Source organism: Candoia aspera, chromosome 6 (genome assembly GCF_035149785.1).
Source record: "Candoia aspera isolate rCanAsp1 chromosome 6, rCanAsp1.hap2, whole genome shotgun sequence".
Lineage (NCBI taxonomy): Eukaryota > Metazoa > Chordata > Lepidosauria > Squamata > Boidae > Candoia > Candoia aspera.
The window spans coordinates 71,898,883-71,914,661 of NC_086158.1; the positions used below are offsets into that span (position 1 = coordinate 71,898,883).

Genomic DNA, 15,779 nt, shown 5'->3' on the forward strand with positions numbered 1-15,779 from the left:
ATCTGCTCATGTGAAATATTTCAAGGTAATTGCAGTTTGACCTCCAATTTATTTGACAATCAGAGGTCTAATTTTTGCTTAACAGATTAGGGGATGAAAAAGGCACTCAAAGGAAGGAAGATTGATGAATTCAGTAATGACAGTAGAAAGGAAAAGACATTACCTTAGTTTTATCATATAAGGCATGATTATCCAACATCATTTTCTTCTCATGGGTGGCGAATCTCCGCAGATCTCGTTCAAATTGCTGCATGCATATAAAATAGTGTTATTATAGCAAAGCCAAATTATCTATCTATCATCTATTATCTATCTAACTATCTATCTATCTATCTATCTATCTATCTATCTATCTAATCTTCTCTGTTTTAATCTATTGTTGTACTCTTTGTTATAAACTATTATGAATATAGATATAGATTTAAGATAAATTAGTGTGGAAACCTTGATATTGTCATGCACAACTACTTTTAAAATCCTAGAGTGAAGATGTCCCTGAGTGCTAATTAAAGGAAAGTTGTGAGGAAGCCTGAAAGGTCCTCATTACTGCACAGATAACCATAAGTAATGTGATATTGCAATATTACATTACACTCTTTTCTATAATGAATGTAGTCTGCAATTCTTACAAGTTTTGTAATGGATGTTCACCCAGAGCGACTCTGTTGGATGTGTGATACTATATCACATTAGCTGGTACTGTCTTCCTGATAATTATAACTTTACAAGAAGAGATGGTTGAAGGTTAATTTAAACACACAGTGGATTCCATTTGCTTCTGACTCACAGAAGTTGTCTGAGTAAAAAAAAAAATCTTTGGGTGTCTGCACTTTTTTGGGAAACATAACAGTTTGCAATGTGTTTGTTGGTAGCTGCCTAGAGATTAAAAGCAACTGTCAAAGAAACACAAAATATGTATTGTATTCAGGGAGTCAATAAAACCTTCAGTGATTATTCAGAAATAGATATCATTGACTTAAATCAGCTTACTCTGGAGTTAGTATATAAATTACAGCCCTAGTCCACACTTTCTAAATCTCTTCCAACAAACTTATTTATTTATTTATTTTTCAAATTTTATCACTGCCCATCTCCCCTGAAAAGAGGGACCCTGGGCGGTTTACAATAAAACTTGGCTGTTCCTTTCCTGAAAGCACACTTCCTATGGACCACCATTTCAGCATTATCATTTTAAGGGGACAGGAAGTCATGAATTGAAGGTCATTTTTTTAAAAAATTATCCTGCCTTCCATAAAATTAAAATTTATGGAAGGTAACTTATGAAAATCAGAATACAACAAAATGATCACCCAAATGTTGTAATGAAGACTTCTATAAAATAAGTTGGTTAATATTTGGGTTTTGATTTGTTTATTTAAATGTTTAAGCCCTCAGGTCTTTTGTTTATTTAAATCATATTTATTTGTTTGACATTTAAAGATTTTACACTTCTATTACTTTGCCTTAGAAACTAGTTTTAAAAAACAAAAGAAAGAAAAGGAAAAAGGAAAGTGTGTTGTCAAGCACTTTTTCTCTTAAACTAAGCTGTTATTTTAAAGAAACATGTTGCTGGTTCCCATAACTGTGGAGAAGGGTTTCAAAATATTCAAGTAAAGTTTCCTAAAGGAGGGCAACAGATTGATCCATGACCCCTAATGTTGCTAAAATATTTCAAATTCTAAAAAAAAGTTATGTACCAACATTTGTAACTGATGTTAAATGTGGATTTCCCTTGGTGCAAAGTTGTTGTTGTTGTTTTCCCCCAGCTGAATGCTGTAGCTATAACTTCTCTAAAATACTGAAACAGGATTGGGAAGACCTAATAATTTTTGTGGGGGGCAAATAATATTTTACCCTTTCCTGATGGGTCTGAAATGTATATTAGACAGAGCAGAAGAACTGAAACAGCTTGATGACCCTGATGGGGAACAAAATAGATGACAAAAACCAAATTGTTCCACTTTCCCCGGTGTCAAAGGAGACACTACATAGGTACAGTTATGGATATTGTTTATGTTAGAAAGTTCTAGTATCAGTAGAATGGGGTGAGCTTGGAGCCCTTGTACGAATGTAGAATTTAGAGGGACTGGGTCAGACCATTGTAAAGTCACCCCATGCTTTTATCAGATGCTACATTCAAGCTGTAAAGGTCACAGTATGATTTACATTGCTTTCTATATAAATTCTATGTTACAATTCTGGGAGTATATAACCCATAACACTGTTTACAGTATTTCAGGGCTCTTTCGCGTTCTTGTGACCAGGAACCCAGGGATCCCTGTACTTGTGCATGCCAATAAAAGATACTTTGTAAATGTAAAACTATATTGTAGTTGTGCATGCCAATAAAATATACTTTATTGCATCTATCTCCAAATGCTTTGTTTCCCCGTTTATTTTTCCCACACCAGTTTATAAAACTCAGTTGATAACCTACAATATTTAAGTAAGTATTTTTCCACCTATTCAGGACCTAAAGGAGCACTGAACTCTTCAGAAAAGAAACAAGGAAAAAATTAACACATCAGTGATAAGCCAAAGAAATTAACATTTTTTTTTCAGATTTATGGAACTGCACGGTATGTTGCCTTATGCAAATTAAGATAGAAATATAAACAGGACAAAGGGAAGTTATTTACCCTAGATCCAGTCCACCCTAATAGAGCAAATGCATATTGTTCAAAAGGGGTAACAACCAGATCCACACGAATTGCTTTCCAGTCTTTCATTTCTTCTTCAGCAAAAGCCTTTGATCTGATGGAGCATCCTTTGTCCACTCTTTCCTTATGTACTTTTAAAATTGCAAAGCACTTCTGGAAATGATCTAAAGCATCAACTTTTCTGCTTGGCAACTTGGCATTTTCAAATGTTGATTCAATAAGATCGTAATATAACAGCAATTCCTAGAAGAAAACATATTTAATGTATTACTGTGTTGAGATCCAGTGTGGGGTAATTATTAAGGTGTTGGATTAGGAAACCCAGGTTTAAGTCCTCCTCAGCATGGAAGTTCATTGGGTGACTTTGGAGCAGGTACTCTGTCTCAGCCCTAGCCTCATAGGGTTATAGTTGTGTGGAAAAATTGGAGAAGGGAGTATTCCACCTTGCTATAAGGAATACTGGATTCTTAATATGGACATACAATTGAAACCAGAAGTTTTCTTTTTAGGTTTGATGGACAAACAGCTTGAAACAAAATTTGGGACTTTGTTTTTATACATGATAAGAGCAGCAAGACTCTTGTATGCACAGAGGTGGAAGGATCCAGTGGAATCATTGTTCTGCCTACAGTGGAAGAATGGATGATAAAACTAATGGAACTGGCAGAGATGGCAAAACTGACTGCACTGATTAGGGAAAATAATCTGTCTAGCTTTGTTTCTTCTTGGAAACTGCTTTTGGACTTCCTGCTTGTAGCTGAAAAAGATGAAGTTTTGATTTTGGGAGTTGATGATTAGATTGGTATAGATTATAGAAGTAGTGTTTACTACAGTTAAAATTAGAGTAAGAGGTTAGTGCACTTTTTATTTGTATCTCTGCTGGAGAAGGTCAGAAGTAGCTCTTTTCGCTGTATCTCTTTCTAATTATTTCTGCACTTTTTAGTTTGCGTCTGTTTTCTTTAGTCTGTCTTTAATCTTTTTCCACCTTTTTGTATTTTATCTTTATGTTGAAAATTTAATAAAGTTTCTTTAAAAAAAGAATACTGGAGGCAAGGTGGAATGCAAACTATCAAATTAATAAAATAATGTTAAAATTACACGTTGTTACTTTAATTAACTAACCCATATGTCTCAGAGCACACATATATGCCATAGCAGAGAATGCAATGTGGGTTGAAAAACCATTTGAGTATCCATTGGAGACTGTCTTAAGACTAGTTCATATATCTTTGGGAGGCCTTTAGGTGTTGATTGATCCAACAGAATTTCAAAAATATCTATTGCAAAGAATCTTATTAGTTAGGCAAAAGACAAAGTTCCTATAATATTGTCATCATTCCCTAAATAACTATGAAGCTGGTGACAAAAGGAACCACATCCTTATCCATGTGGTTCTTCCCAATGGAGGCTACTGATAATCATCTGATTTATGAACACAGGCCATAGTTTATCATCAAAGTTACACAGAGCATTATAGGATTACTGTATATGTAGGACAGCCTAGAGTTTCAAGCCTTTAATAGCGAAGGTTATTTTTGCAAAAAATGGGAAAATAAAGATACTAAATATTAATAGTTAAGATTCATATTACTCCCACATATCATAACTCTGAAATCAGTGGTTCATCTCTATCAGTCTAGGGATCTGGAGCTTTAATAATATGAGAGAAGCATTGGTTGTATCTGTGCTAAAATATTTTTTCAGAAATTATTCACATATAATCTCTTGTGTTTTGCTGGGTAGGTTTCTACTTGAGCAAATACGAAAATGTCTTCACAGTCCACAATGTGATCCTAAATGACAGTTCAAGATCAAAGATTAGAATCACAAAAGACAACACCTTTTGACGTAGCAGTCAAGAAAATACAGTATTTTTTCTACATTAGTAGAAAATAACGTAGAGCTTACAAGATGAAAAATTAGGTCCATAGTTTATCATCGAAGTTACACAGAGCATTATAGGATTATATGTAGGACAGCCTGGAGTTTTAAGCCTTTAATAGCAAAGATAGGAAAAGATACTAAATATTAATAGTTAAGATTCATATTACTCCCACATATTATAACTCTGAAATCAACTGTACATTTTCTAATAACTGAGCCAAAGCTTCTCTCCATGTTTTTCACATTTGAATTTAGTAAAAAAAAATACAGTTTGCCAGGTATCAGTAGGCTGGTAATCACCACTATTCTGTGGTATGCCTATGAAGTTTGCATGCTATAAATGTTTATAGCTTTGAGTATAGGCATTGTCAAACTTAGATTAAGGACTTTAATTAATCATTAGTGTGTCTCTTCTGTTTCGGTGGAACTTCCTGGGTATGTGTCAGCATACTGCACATACTACCTAGTTGCTAGGTTGCAGGCAACAGTATGTTGGCTTGAAAGGAGAGTGTAGATTAGAGATTCTAGCATGCACAGAATAGCTAAAGCATGCTTGGGGCAAAACTGGGATTTATTTTTTCCTAAGCCTAGTTCTTTTATGCCAAATGACAGTACTGCCTTTACCAAAAGCAGGGAATGCAGCATGTGGCATGAGTATGACTATAACTAGGAACCCTGTCTACTTTTTCATTTTATTGAGAAGTGTTAAGTGATAACACCTGATTAACCAAATTCATGATGGGTGATAAGCCAATATTGTGGACTTGCTGCTGATGATAACCAACTTGGAATATAAGAGGAGATACAAATTAACAAAGGAAAGGAGAAAATAGCTATGCTGTTTGTTTGTTTGTTTGTTTGAGAATGGGAAACTATATGAGAAATCTGAATGAAGATAGCCTGATCTGTGGAACACATTTGATGATAAAAACATGGATGTGAATGTGAAGTTTTGATTATAAACAAAAGGATTAAAGCATATGTCACAAAGTATGAATTGGTGTAATCTGGACTGCAATGGGTATTAAGAAAGTAGGAATTCATAGGCTGATATCAGTTGCATGTTTTGTTCTAATGAATGTTTATAATGAAAGAATAAGGGATGGGTTTCGGAAAAAAATTGTGCAACATTCTGAAGAATATGATCAGAAAAAGATTATTCTGCTTGGTGACATAAACGCATGAGTGGGAGTTAGATGAGAAAGAACAGAAAAAATGTCAGGGCATTCGGAGACCCAAGAACAAATGAGAATGGTGATTGTTTGCTGACTATCTGCTGAAAAAGGGACTGCTTGTTAGAAGACATGGTTTAAGCATAAATCTATTCATGCATATACAAGAAAACCTGAATTGAACAAGAAGCATGATTGATTTGAGAGTTTAGGATAAAGGACAGAGAAAATTAGTGAAGAATTACAAGGGTGATGAGATATTCTGAATCTAGGACAGATCAGGTAGTGTCAAGAATGAGACTTGGAAAAATGTACATGGAAGAACAGGAAAGAAATGAACAAAAGGAGAGTGAATGCTGAACAATTGCACGAAGAGAAAATACAGATCCTGTATGAAAATGTACTAGAAGACAGGTTGATGTCCCAACAGAATGAAGGGAAGATGTGGATTCTATTATGAACAGAGTAGGGGGAAAAATATGCTACAGAAGTGTGTGGAGTTATACCAACTGGAAATATGAAAAAGGATGCCTGGCAGACTGATGGTAAAAGAAGCTGTAAATGAGGAAAAAAGGGCATATAAAAGAGGGATTGCTGCAAAAAAATGAGGATGAGAGAAAGATATTGTGCTATGTGTATACAGAGAAGAAGATAGTCGCAAACAATGTAGTCAGAGAGAGCAAGGAACTGTTAAGATTAAAAGAGGCAGATAAAATGCAGAGCAATGTCAGTAAAAATAAGGAAAAAAAGAAATATTTTGGAAGTGGATGAAGAGAGACAAGCAAGGAGCCTCTAGCAGAATGAGTAGAATAAAAAAAATAAAAAGTATGAAATGATTTGGGATGAAATTGAAGCAAGAGAATGCTAGAAGGACTATTTTAGAGATTTGTAAGAGAACGATCATGATGTGTTTAAGAATGAAATAGAATGTTATAAATCTTAGTGTCCAAGAAAAAAATTATGAAAATAAAGTCATAAACGCCTCAGGAACATTGAAAAATGGTAAGGCTTCAGGTATAAAAAGTATAATTGGAGAAACAGTAAAAAATTGATACAGTTTGCTTATGGCTTTACAACTTGTTTCATGTATCTGTGACGGCTGCATTTGTGCCTGATGATTTGTTCCCATGTAGAAAAAGAACTGCAGGGCCTAGCCCAGAGTCAATGCTGACTCAAAGACACAAAAAAACAAACAAAAAGAAATGTATGAAGGGGGATGTATGAGGGAAATTAGTTTGTTAACGGAAGGTTAGGGCAGAATTCTGTTTGAAAGGCTACATAAGGTGGCAAAATTGGGAAGTGCAGTGTGGTTTTCTGACAGGCAGAGGGTGTACAAGCCAGATTTTTTCTCTTCAGCAGACCACTGAGAAATATATCGATGTGAGAATCAAGGACTTGGGCAGCTGGAAGGGACCACTTTTTGTATACAGACAGTTCCGCGTTGTTGGATGAGAGATTCAGTGATTTGCCACAAACGTTAGATAGATGGTATGACAAGAAATATAAATTTGAAAGTTGATGTATCAAAGGATAAGGTGGTTGTATTGGACAGGAAAAAGTCATATTCAAATCATGAAAAACTAGAACAGTAGATGGTTTTGTATATTTTAGTAAAATGTTTATTAAAATGGAAAAATGGATGAAGACATTATTAAAATGGAAAAATGGATGGTAAATGTGATAAAAAAGGGAGTCAGCAGTATGTGGTCTGTTGCAAGGAATGAGTGTTTATCAAAATAGATGAAAATGTGTGGGTAGAAAAATGTCCTTCTGCCTACTGTTATATGGAAGTGACAGGTGGATATGTCAGGAGAAACATAAAAGTCAGTTGGATGTAGTGAGAATGGATACTTAGGAAGGGTATGTGATAAAGCAAGAAGAGATAGGGTCCAGAATGAATGGATGCTGAATGTATGTGGATTGATTACAACACTGAGTGATCAGTCCAGGACAAAAGAGGTAACCTGGTCATATGGAGAAATGAATGAGAATCAAGTCACAAAACCAATATATGAAGGAAGAGCGAATGGTTAAGCGTGTTGGAAAAATACTATGGGTAATTTCCAGTGTAGTTTGTAACCAGCACACTCCCAATCAATCCCTATATTCATATCAGAGCAAGCACATACAGAACTCAATAGAACTAGCTTAAAATGTAGCTTGATATTTATTAATTAAACATCAGCAAACATAAAAAAGAGCTGGCAAAATGGGATAATAGGCAGTAAACAAGATAGATATACAATATGAATATCTATCTATCTATCTATCTAATCAGTCAAAAGACACAGAACTTTTCAAAGCCAATGGAAACAACCCTGTGGATATTCCCAAAGAAAGTGGCCTTTATTTGTTCCATCTTTAACCCTTTTATGTACATAACAGCAACAAAATAGAGCTGAAAAGTAGGACCCCAAGTGATTCTTCCTCTATTCTGCATCATGAAAGAAGCAAGTTGATGAACAGTGATGTTGTAACCGACCAAAAGGAAGGGAAAGACTGTGAAAGTCATGACTGGACAGTGTCAGTGAAATCCCCAAAAAGAAGCCTAAAAAACAAATGGCGGTGGATGAAGTGTTATGGACGTGATGGAGGCAAGAATGGTTTGCAAGGGTAGAAAGATATGGAACATGAATGGTGTTGGTAGTGGATGAAGTGTTATGGACGTGATGGAGGCAAGAATGGTTTGCAAGGGTAGAAAGATATGGAACATGAATGGTGTTGGTACAAATTAGATTTAGATGTATTTACTTTTTTTCCCTTATATCCTTAATTTCTTTGGCTTATTATTATTTCTGTTCCATACTTTGTATAATGCTGTTTGTCCCCAAAGGGAATAGATGATGAATATGTATGTACTATTTTAATGGATTTACTTTAAATCTGAGTTTGTGTGATTTGACCCATAAGAATTTCAAGCTGATCTTTATAATGTACATTGACATGTATAGATACTTTCCACCTATTTTTCCTATTTGTTGTCAAATTGATTTGTTGAAAATATTTAAGCAACTCTGCCCTAGAACCTTTAGAGCCCTTGGTTATGGAACTGACCAAACAGGCAATTCTAGATTTAATTGTAAATGGTACCCATAACTTTTTGAGATATAAGTATTGTTAAACTGATTAGAAGCAATGATTTTATAGCAACCAAAATTATTTTATATGTAAGATGAAAATTTCAATTAAGGCCAATATAATCATATTTGACTTGAAGGAGGTATTATCTTTCAAATGAGATGCTTGGTAAAACTCAAGTTGGAAGAGAAAATCAACAAGGTCAGATCTCTTCAGAATATTTTGGATTATTTAAATTCACAATAATACAATTTATGTACATTTCCATAAATTTCAAGAGGTCACTAAAATGGTCAATGAGCCGCATGAAAAGAGCTAGCTATCAAAGAGAAGAAAGCTTTATTGAAGAAATGGAAAGGTGAAGAACAAATATTACTTGTATAATGATATGAAAAGGGGTTTTGAGGAGCATATCATTAAAATAATAAAGTCCAGCAAAGAAACAATATATCAGAAGTAGGAGAGAAATTCTTGGATGATGATACAAGTAAATGGATATTAAAGAAAAATAAGGAGTATTCCGTGAAGCTGAATGAATTCTTTCCAATTGTCTTCAGTGCAGAAATATCAAATATTTATGCCTAATGATATTTTCAGGAAGGAAATCTGAAGACTGAAACAAACAGAACTGACAAAAGATGGATTTTTTGGGATGGTCAACCTGAGCTCCACAAAACTATGGATGATCAGCCTGGGCTCCACAATGGTTTTTTGTGTAAGGAGAAGACAAGAAAGGAATCTTGAGGTTCTGATGCACAGCTCTACCAAAATATTGATCCAGTATATAGAATGTGTTACTTTCAGACTTTCAAGATTGTTGTCAGTCCTTCCAGGTAAACCAGACAGGAAACACAACTAGATGAACTAATTCAACTTTATTGTAAGGCTACATTAACTGAATCTTGAAAGTCTGAAAGTACAAATCTCCCACCCTCCCTATTTATCTCTTCAGTGTTCAAGGCAGGTCTTTCCAAAGTTTATTGTTTAGATCATTACCCTCCCTTGGACTCCTTTCCTTTAACCAGTTATTTCTTAGGCAGCATCTCTTCCCTCTGTTCCCCAAGGTCGCCCTCACATTCCATCATGTATGGCTCACTCTTTACATGAATCTTCTAGTTTTGTGACTTGGGCTTATCTAGAGAGCACTCTTTTCCTGCTGGATTATTATAGGTAATTATAGCCCATTAAGTAAGCTAGCAATAAAGCTCGGGTATGAAACATTCACTTTCCCTTGCTGATTGGGTAATATAAACTCCCATGGATAGCTTCAGAATTTGCAGATCATGCTAGCTAGCAAATTTGATGAGAAGGCCATTTTAAGGAATAAATACCTCTAAGTAATTCTTTATAGCTTTCCCACCATTAGGAGGCTTTGCAATTTGTAGAAGTAAGTAGGGAGAACTATAAAGACCAGCAGACTGCAGATAGACATATCAATGTTTTCTTTTTTAAAAGATGCACTTAAGCAGCAGTTACACAGGTGCTGACTTCAGCAAGTAATAAAAATTCGACTCAAACCTGAAATGCCACTTTTAAATAGAAATCAAGGCCTAGGGATGTATCCATTGGGACAACATTTCTGATTAATCTAATTTGATGAGGCACTGGACAATATTCTTGTATTGCATTCATGCAGCTGAAACAGCATTTCTCTAGGCTGCACTCTGGTCTTTTTAGCAAAAGCAGTTAGCTGTGAAAATCTTAAGAAGGTCTAATCTGAACATTACAGGCTAAGGAGCATCACGTAAATAGCACCCTCAGCTAATTTTGCAAGGATCAGCTCTTACTCTTGATAGTGTATAAAGCAACATGTAGGAACTAATTAATTTTAGCTGAAATATTTCAATATTAATCAAAGTATTCAACTGCTCTTTGTTCCTAAAGGGTCTTATTCCTGGACTCTAAGTATACTTTTTAACACTGTGAGGGAAAGGGAAATGAATTTTCTTATTCATAATGATTATTTTGGATTTAAGGATTTAAACTGCCCAAGATTTCACATTCCATCACCTAACATCCCTTCAGTTTGATTTGATTCAGATATTTAAACTGTCCTTCAATTTGAGAGCAGGCACTTTAAAATGAACAAGCAGTGAAAATACACAAGTTCCCCCACGTGCGTATTTTTCTTTCTGTTAAGTTTGAACGTGAAAGGTTTGAGTAGCAGAACACACATTTATTGATTTATTCAAATCAATAAATCTACCATACCGCTCTCATTCTGCATTCTTTGGTGTTATTTAATCCACACTGGTAAAAACAAAGTCATACAAGAAAAAAAAAATCACCTGTTGGCCTAAAGTCCCCATTAGCTCCACCCTTAACCTAGACCAGTAGGGCAGAAGTTCAGTATGAAGGCATGTGATCATTCTGCTGGCTTTTGGCTTCATGACTGAGCTCATTCATCCATTGACCATTTGACTTGCATCCAATGAACAAAGATCACAAGAGGAGCTAATATGAACAGGTGTTTGGGCCAGAGAGAAAGAGCACATTTATTATTCCTTCCAGTTACCCAAATATTGTATGTTCCTCTTTTCTCCATTCTAATTCTCCAAAGTACAGTAGGCTATAAACTTGACAGTGTAGTTGCAGTGATTGGAGAGAATTTCCAGAAATCTTGTCTGTTTCTGAGTTTGCTATATTCCTCCCCCCAAGTCTAGCAGATGATCTGGAAAAGATATGTTCATTCTTGTTATGAGACCCCCGCAGAAGCAAATGCAGCCTGTGTCTCAATTAGTAGATTCAGAGTACGGCTGTGCAGCACTTTGGGTTCAGTGTCCCATACGTACTTCAAAGGAGTGAGAAGGTAGCATCAGTCATCAAGTGCAGTTGCCCTCTGCAGCTGCCAGGCAATCCTTGGAAAGAGCAGAGCTGCTTTTCGATTTAACCAACAGGGGCTTCATTCACATTCTCATGCCTTCCAAAGCAGTTTTTGGAGATCAAATCCAGAGCACTGCACAGCCTAATCAAAGGCCTCTTTCCTGGTTTATCTACCAATATCATCAGACAAAGACTATTGAATAAGGCAACATCCACTGACTGATAGAAGCCAAGTCATTTTACAACAGGGCTGATTCAAGAGCACTCTCCTCCTGGCCAGACTTTACAAGATCTCAGAGGGTTGGAGGTCTTCAGGACCACCTTCTCCCAGTAAAAGTTGCCCATCCAATTAGAACAAGGGCAGGCTTTCTCCACATCCCCTTGCTCAGGGACTGCCATCTGCAGGGGCCACAGAAGCAGGATTTCTTTATCACTGCCCCCTTTCTTTTAGAACAGCATTCTCTAGACATTTGAATGGCCCCTTCCCTTTTGCTACTCAGAAAGTCAATGAAGACTTGCTATATATGTACTGTAGCTGAGGGTTAAACTGTTGCATTCTTGATGTTCTCTGAGCTTGGTTGTTTTCCTGCAAACATTTCATTATCAGGCTAGGAAACATCATCAGTAGCAACCCAACACTTGCTATACAAACAGCCCAGGGGCTGCATACTTTGCTTCACCTTCTAGCAATGAAAGTTGATTGTGATTTATTCTTGGAGTCTTATATATGTTATTTCACTTATGCAACAAAATAAAACAATACATATACCCAACTGAAGCAACAGGTGAGAATAATACTTTAGAGTCTGTTCTACCCAGGGTTCTGACCAGTTCAGTCTAGTCTACATTTGAATGTGCTATACTATTCAAGTTCAGATTTACTTCATTTTTTATCTCTGAAGTCGCTTATTTTGAAGCCAAGCTGCAGAGCTAATCTAGAACTGCCTTCTAGCTGAGTTGATGAGCATAAATGTATTAATCCTCAGATAGATGCTAAATCGGTTGGTATGAGTGAGACTTGTTGTTTTTGTTGTTTATTCGTTTAGTCGCTTCCGACTCTTCGTGACTTCATGGACCAGCCCACGCCAGAGCTTCCTGTCGGTCGTCAACACCCCCAGCTCCCCCAGGGACGAGTCCGTCACCTCTAGAATATCATCCATCCATCTTGCCCTTGGTCGGCCCCTCTTCCTTTTGCCTTCCACTCTCCCCAGCATCAGCATCTTCTCCAGGGTGTCCTGTCTTCTCATTATGTGGCCAAAGTATTTCAGTTTTGCCTTTAATATCATTCCCTCAAGTGAGCAGTCTGGCTTTATTTCCTGGAGGATGGACTGGTTGGTTCTTCTTGCAGTCCAAGGCACTCTCAAAATTTTCCTCCAACACCACAGTTCAAAAGCATCGATCTTCCTTCGCTCAGCCTTCCTTATGGTCCAGCTCTCACAGCCATATGTTACTACAGGGAACACCATTGCTTTAACTATGCGGGCCTTTGTTGTCAGTGTGATGTCTCTGCTCTTAACTATTTTATCGAGATTTGTCATTGCTCTTCTCCCAAGGATTAAGCGTCTTCTGATTTCCTGACTGCAGTCAGCATCTGCAGTAATCTTTGCACCTAGGAATACAAAGTCTTTCACTGCTTCTACATTTTCTCCCTCTATTTGCCAGTTATCAATCAAGCTGGTTGCCATAATCTTGGTTTTTTTGAGGTTTAGCTGCAAGCCAGCTTTTGCACTTTCTTCTTTCACCTTCATCATAAGGCTCCTCAGTTCCTCTTCACTTTCAGCCATCAAAGTGGTATCATCTGCATATCTGAGATTGTTAATGTTTCTTCCAGAGATTTTAACTCCAGCCTTGGATTCCTCAAGGCCAGCTTGTCGCATGATGTGTTCTGCATACAAGTTGAATAGGTAGGGTGAGAGGATACAGCCCTGCCGTACTCCTTTCCCAATCTTAAACCAGTCCGTTGTTCCGTGGTCTGTTCTTACTGTTGCTACTTGGTCGTTATACAGATTCTTCAGGAGGCATACAAGATGACTTGGTATCCCCATACCGCTAAGAACTTGCCACAATTTGTTATGGTCCACACAGTCAAAGGCTTTAGAATAGTCAATAAAACAGAAATAGATGTTTTTCTGAAACTCCCTGGCTTTTTCCATTATCCAGCGGATATTGGCAATTTGGTCTCTAGTTTCTCTGCCTTTTCTAAACCCAGCTTGTACATCTGGCAATTCTCGCTCCATGAATTGCTGAAGTCTACCTTGCAGGATCTTGAGCATTACCTTACTGGCATGTGAAATGAGTGCCACTGTTCAATAGTTTGAACATTCTTTAGTGTTTCCCTTTTTTGGTATGGGGATATAAGTTGATTTTTTCCAGTCTGATGGCCATTCTTGTGTTTTCCAAATTTGCTGGCATATAGCATGCATTACCTTGACAGCATCATCTTGCAAGATTTTGAACAGTTCAGCTGGGATGCCGTCGTCTCCTGCTGCCTTGTTATTAGCAATGCTTCTTAAGGCCCACTCAACCTCACTCTTCAGGATGTCTGGCTCTAGCTCACTGACCACACCGTCAAAGCTATCCCCGATATTGTTATCCTTCCTATACAGGTCTTCTGTATATTCTTGCCACCTTTTCTTGATCTCTTCTTCTTCTGTTAGGTCCTTGCCATCTTTGTTTTTGATCATACCCATTTTGGCCTGGAATTTACCTCCAATGTTTCTAATTTTCTGGAAGAAGTCTCTGGTCCTTCCTATTCTATTGTCTTCTTCCACTTCCGCGCATTGCTTGTTTAAAAATAATTCCTTATCTCTTCTGGCTAATCTCTGGAATTTTGCATTTAATTGGGCATATCTCCCCCTATCACTGTTGCCTTTTGCTTTCCTTCTTTCTTGGGCTACTTCTAGTGTCTCAGCAGACAGCCATTTTGCCTTCTTGGTTTTCTCTTTCTTTGGGATGTATTTTGTTGCTGCCTCCTGAACAATGCTGCCAACTTCTGTCCAGAGTTCTTCTGGGACCCTATCTACTAAGTCCAGTCCCTTAAATCGATTCCTCACCTCCACTGCATATTCCTTAGGAATATTAGTGAGCTCATATCTAGCTGATCTGTGGGTCTTCCGTAATCTCTTTAGTCTGATCCTAAATTGTGCAAGAAGAAGTTCGTGATCTGAACTACAGTCAGCTCCAGGCCTTGTTTTTACCGACTGTACAGATGTCCGCCACCTTTGGCTGCAAAGGATGTAATCAATCTGATTTCGGTGTTGTCCATCTGGTGAAGTCCATGTATAAAGCCGTCTCTTAGGTTGTTGGAAGAGAGTGTTTGTTATGCAGAGTGAATTGTCTTGGCAAAATTCTATCAGACTATGTCCTGCTTCGTTTGTTCTCCCAGGCCATACTTACCTGTAATTCGAGGTGTCATTTGACTGCCCACCTTAGCATTCCAGTCTCCTGTGATGAAAATAACATCTCTTTTAGGCGTGTTGTCCAGTAGGTGCTGCAGATCCTCATAGAACTGCTCTACTTCAGCTTCTTCAGCATTTGTGGTTGGGGCGTATATTTGGATCACTGTGATGTTAGATGGCTTGCCCTGAATTCGAATTGAGATCATTCTGTCGTTTTTTGGGTTGTATCCAAGCACTGCTTTAGCCACTTTACTATTAATTATGAAGGCTACTCCATTTCTTCTGTGATCCTCTTGTCCACAGTAGTAGATCTGGTGGTCATTTGATGTGAAGTGGCCCATTCCAGTCCATTTCAGTTCACTGACACCCAGGATGTCTATCTTTAATCTTGACATCTCACCAATAACCACATCCAATTTGCCCTGGCTCATAGATCTTACATTCCAGGTTCCAATGGTGTGTTGATCCTTAGAACATCGGATTCGCCGTTCACCACCAGCACCGTCGGCCGCTAGCCGTCCTTTCGGCTTTGAGCTAGCTGCGTCATCACGTCTGGGGCTAGTTGAGCTCATCCTCTGTTCCTCCCCAGTAGCATTTTGACCATCTTCCGACCTGGGGGTCTCATCTTCCAATGGTATACCGACATATCTCTGGTTGTACTGATCCATTTAGTTTTCACGGCAAGAATACTGGGGTGGGTTGCTAAATCGGTTGGTATGAGTGAGACTACTTTCATGTAACAGGAAACTACTGTTCTAGCAATA

At 37.4% G+C, this 15,779-nt stretch overlaps 1 protein-coding gene across 1 annotated transcript in view; it reads right to left on the reverse strand.

Moving 5' to 3' along the window:
• DNTT (DNA nucleotidylexotransferase) overlaps nt 1–15,779 on the reverse strand; it is a 175,166-nt gene that overhangs the window by 24,487 nt on the left and 134,900 nt on the right. The window contains exons 11-12 of the mRNA XM_063306162.1: nt 2,640–2,903; nt 164–247 (exon numbers count right to left, since the gene is read on the reverse strand). Of these exons, the coding sequence (XP_063162232.1) occupies nt 164–247; nt 2,640–2,903 (348 nt within the window). The remainder of the gene's footprint in view (nt 1–163; nt 248–2,639; nt 2,904–15,779) is intronic.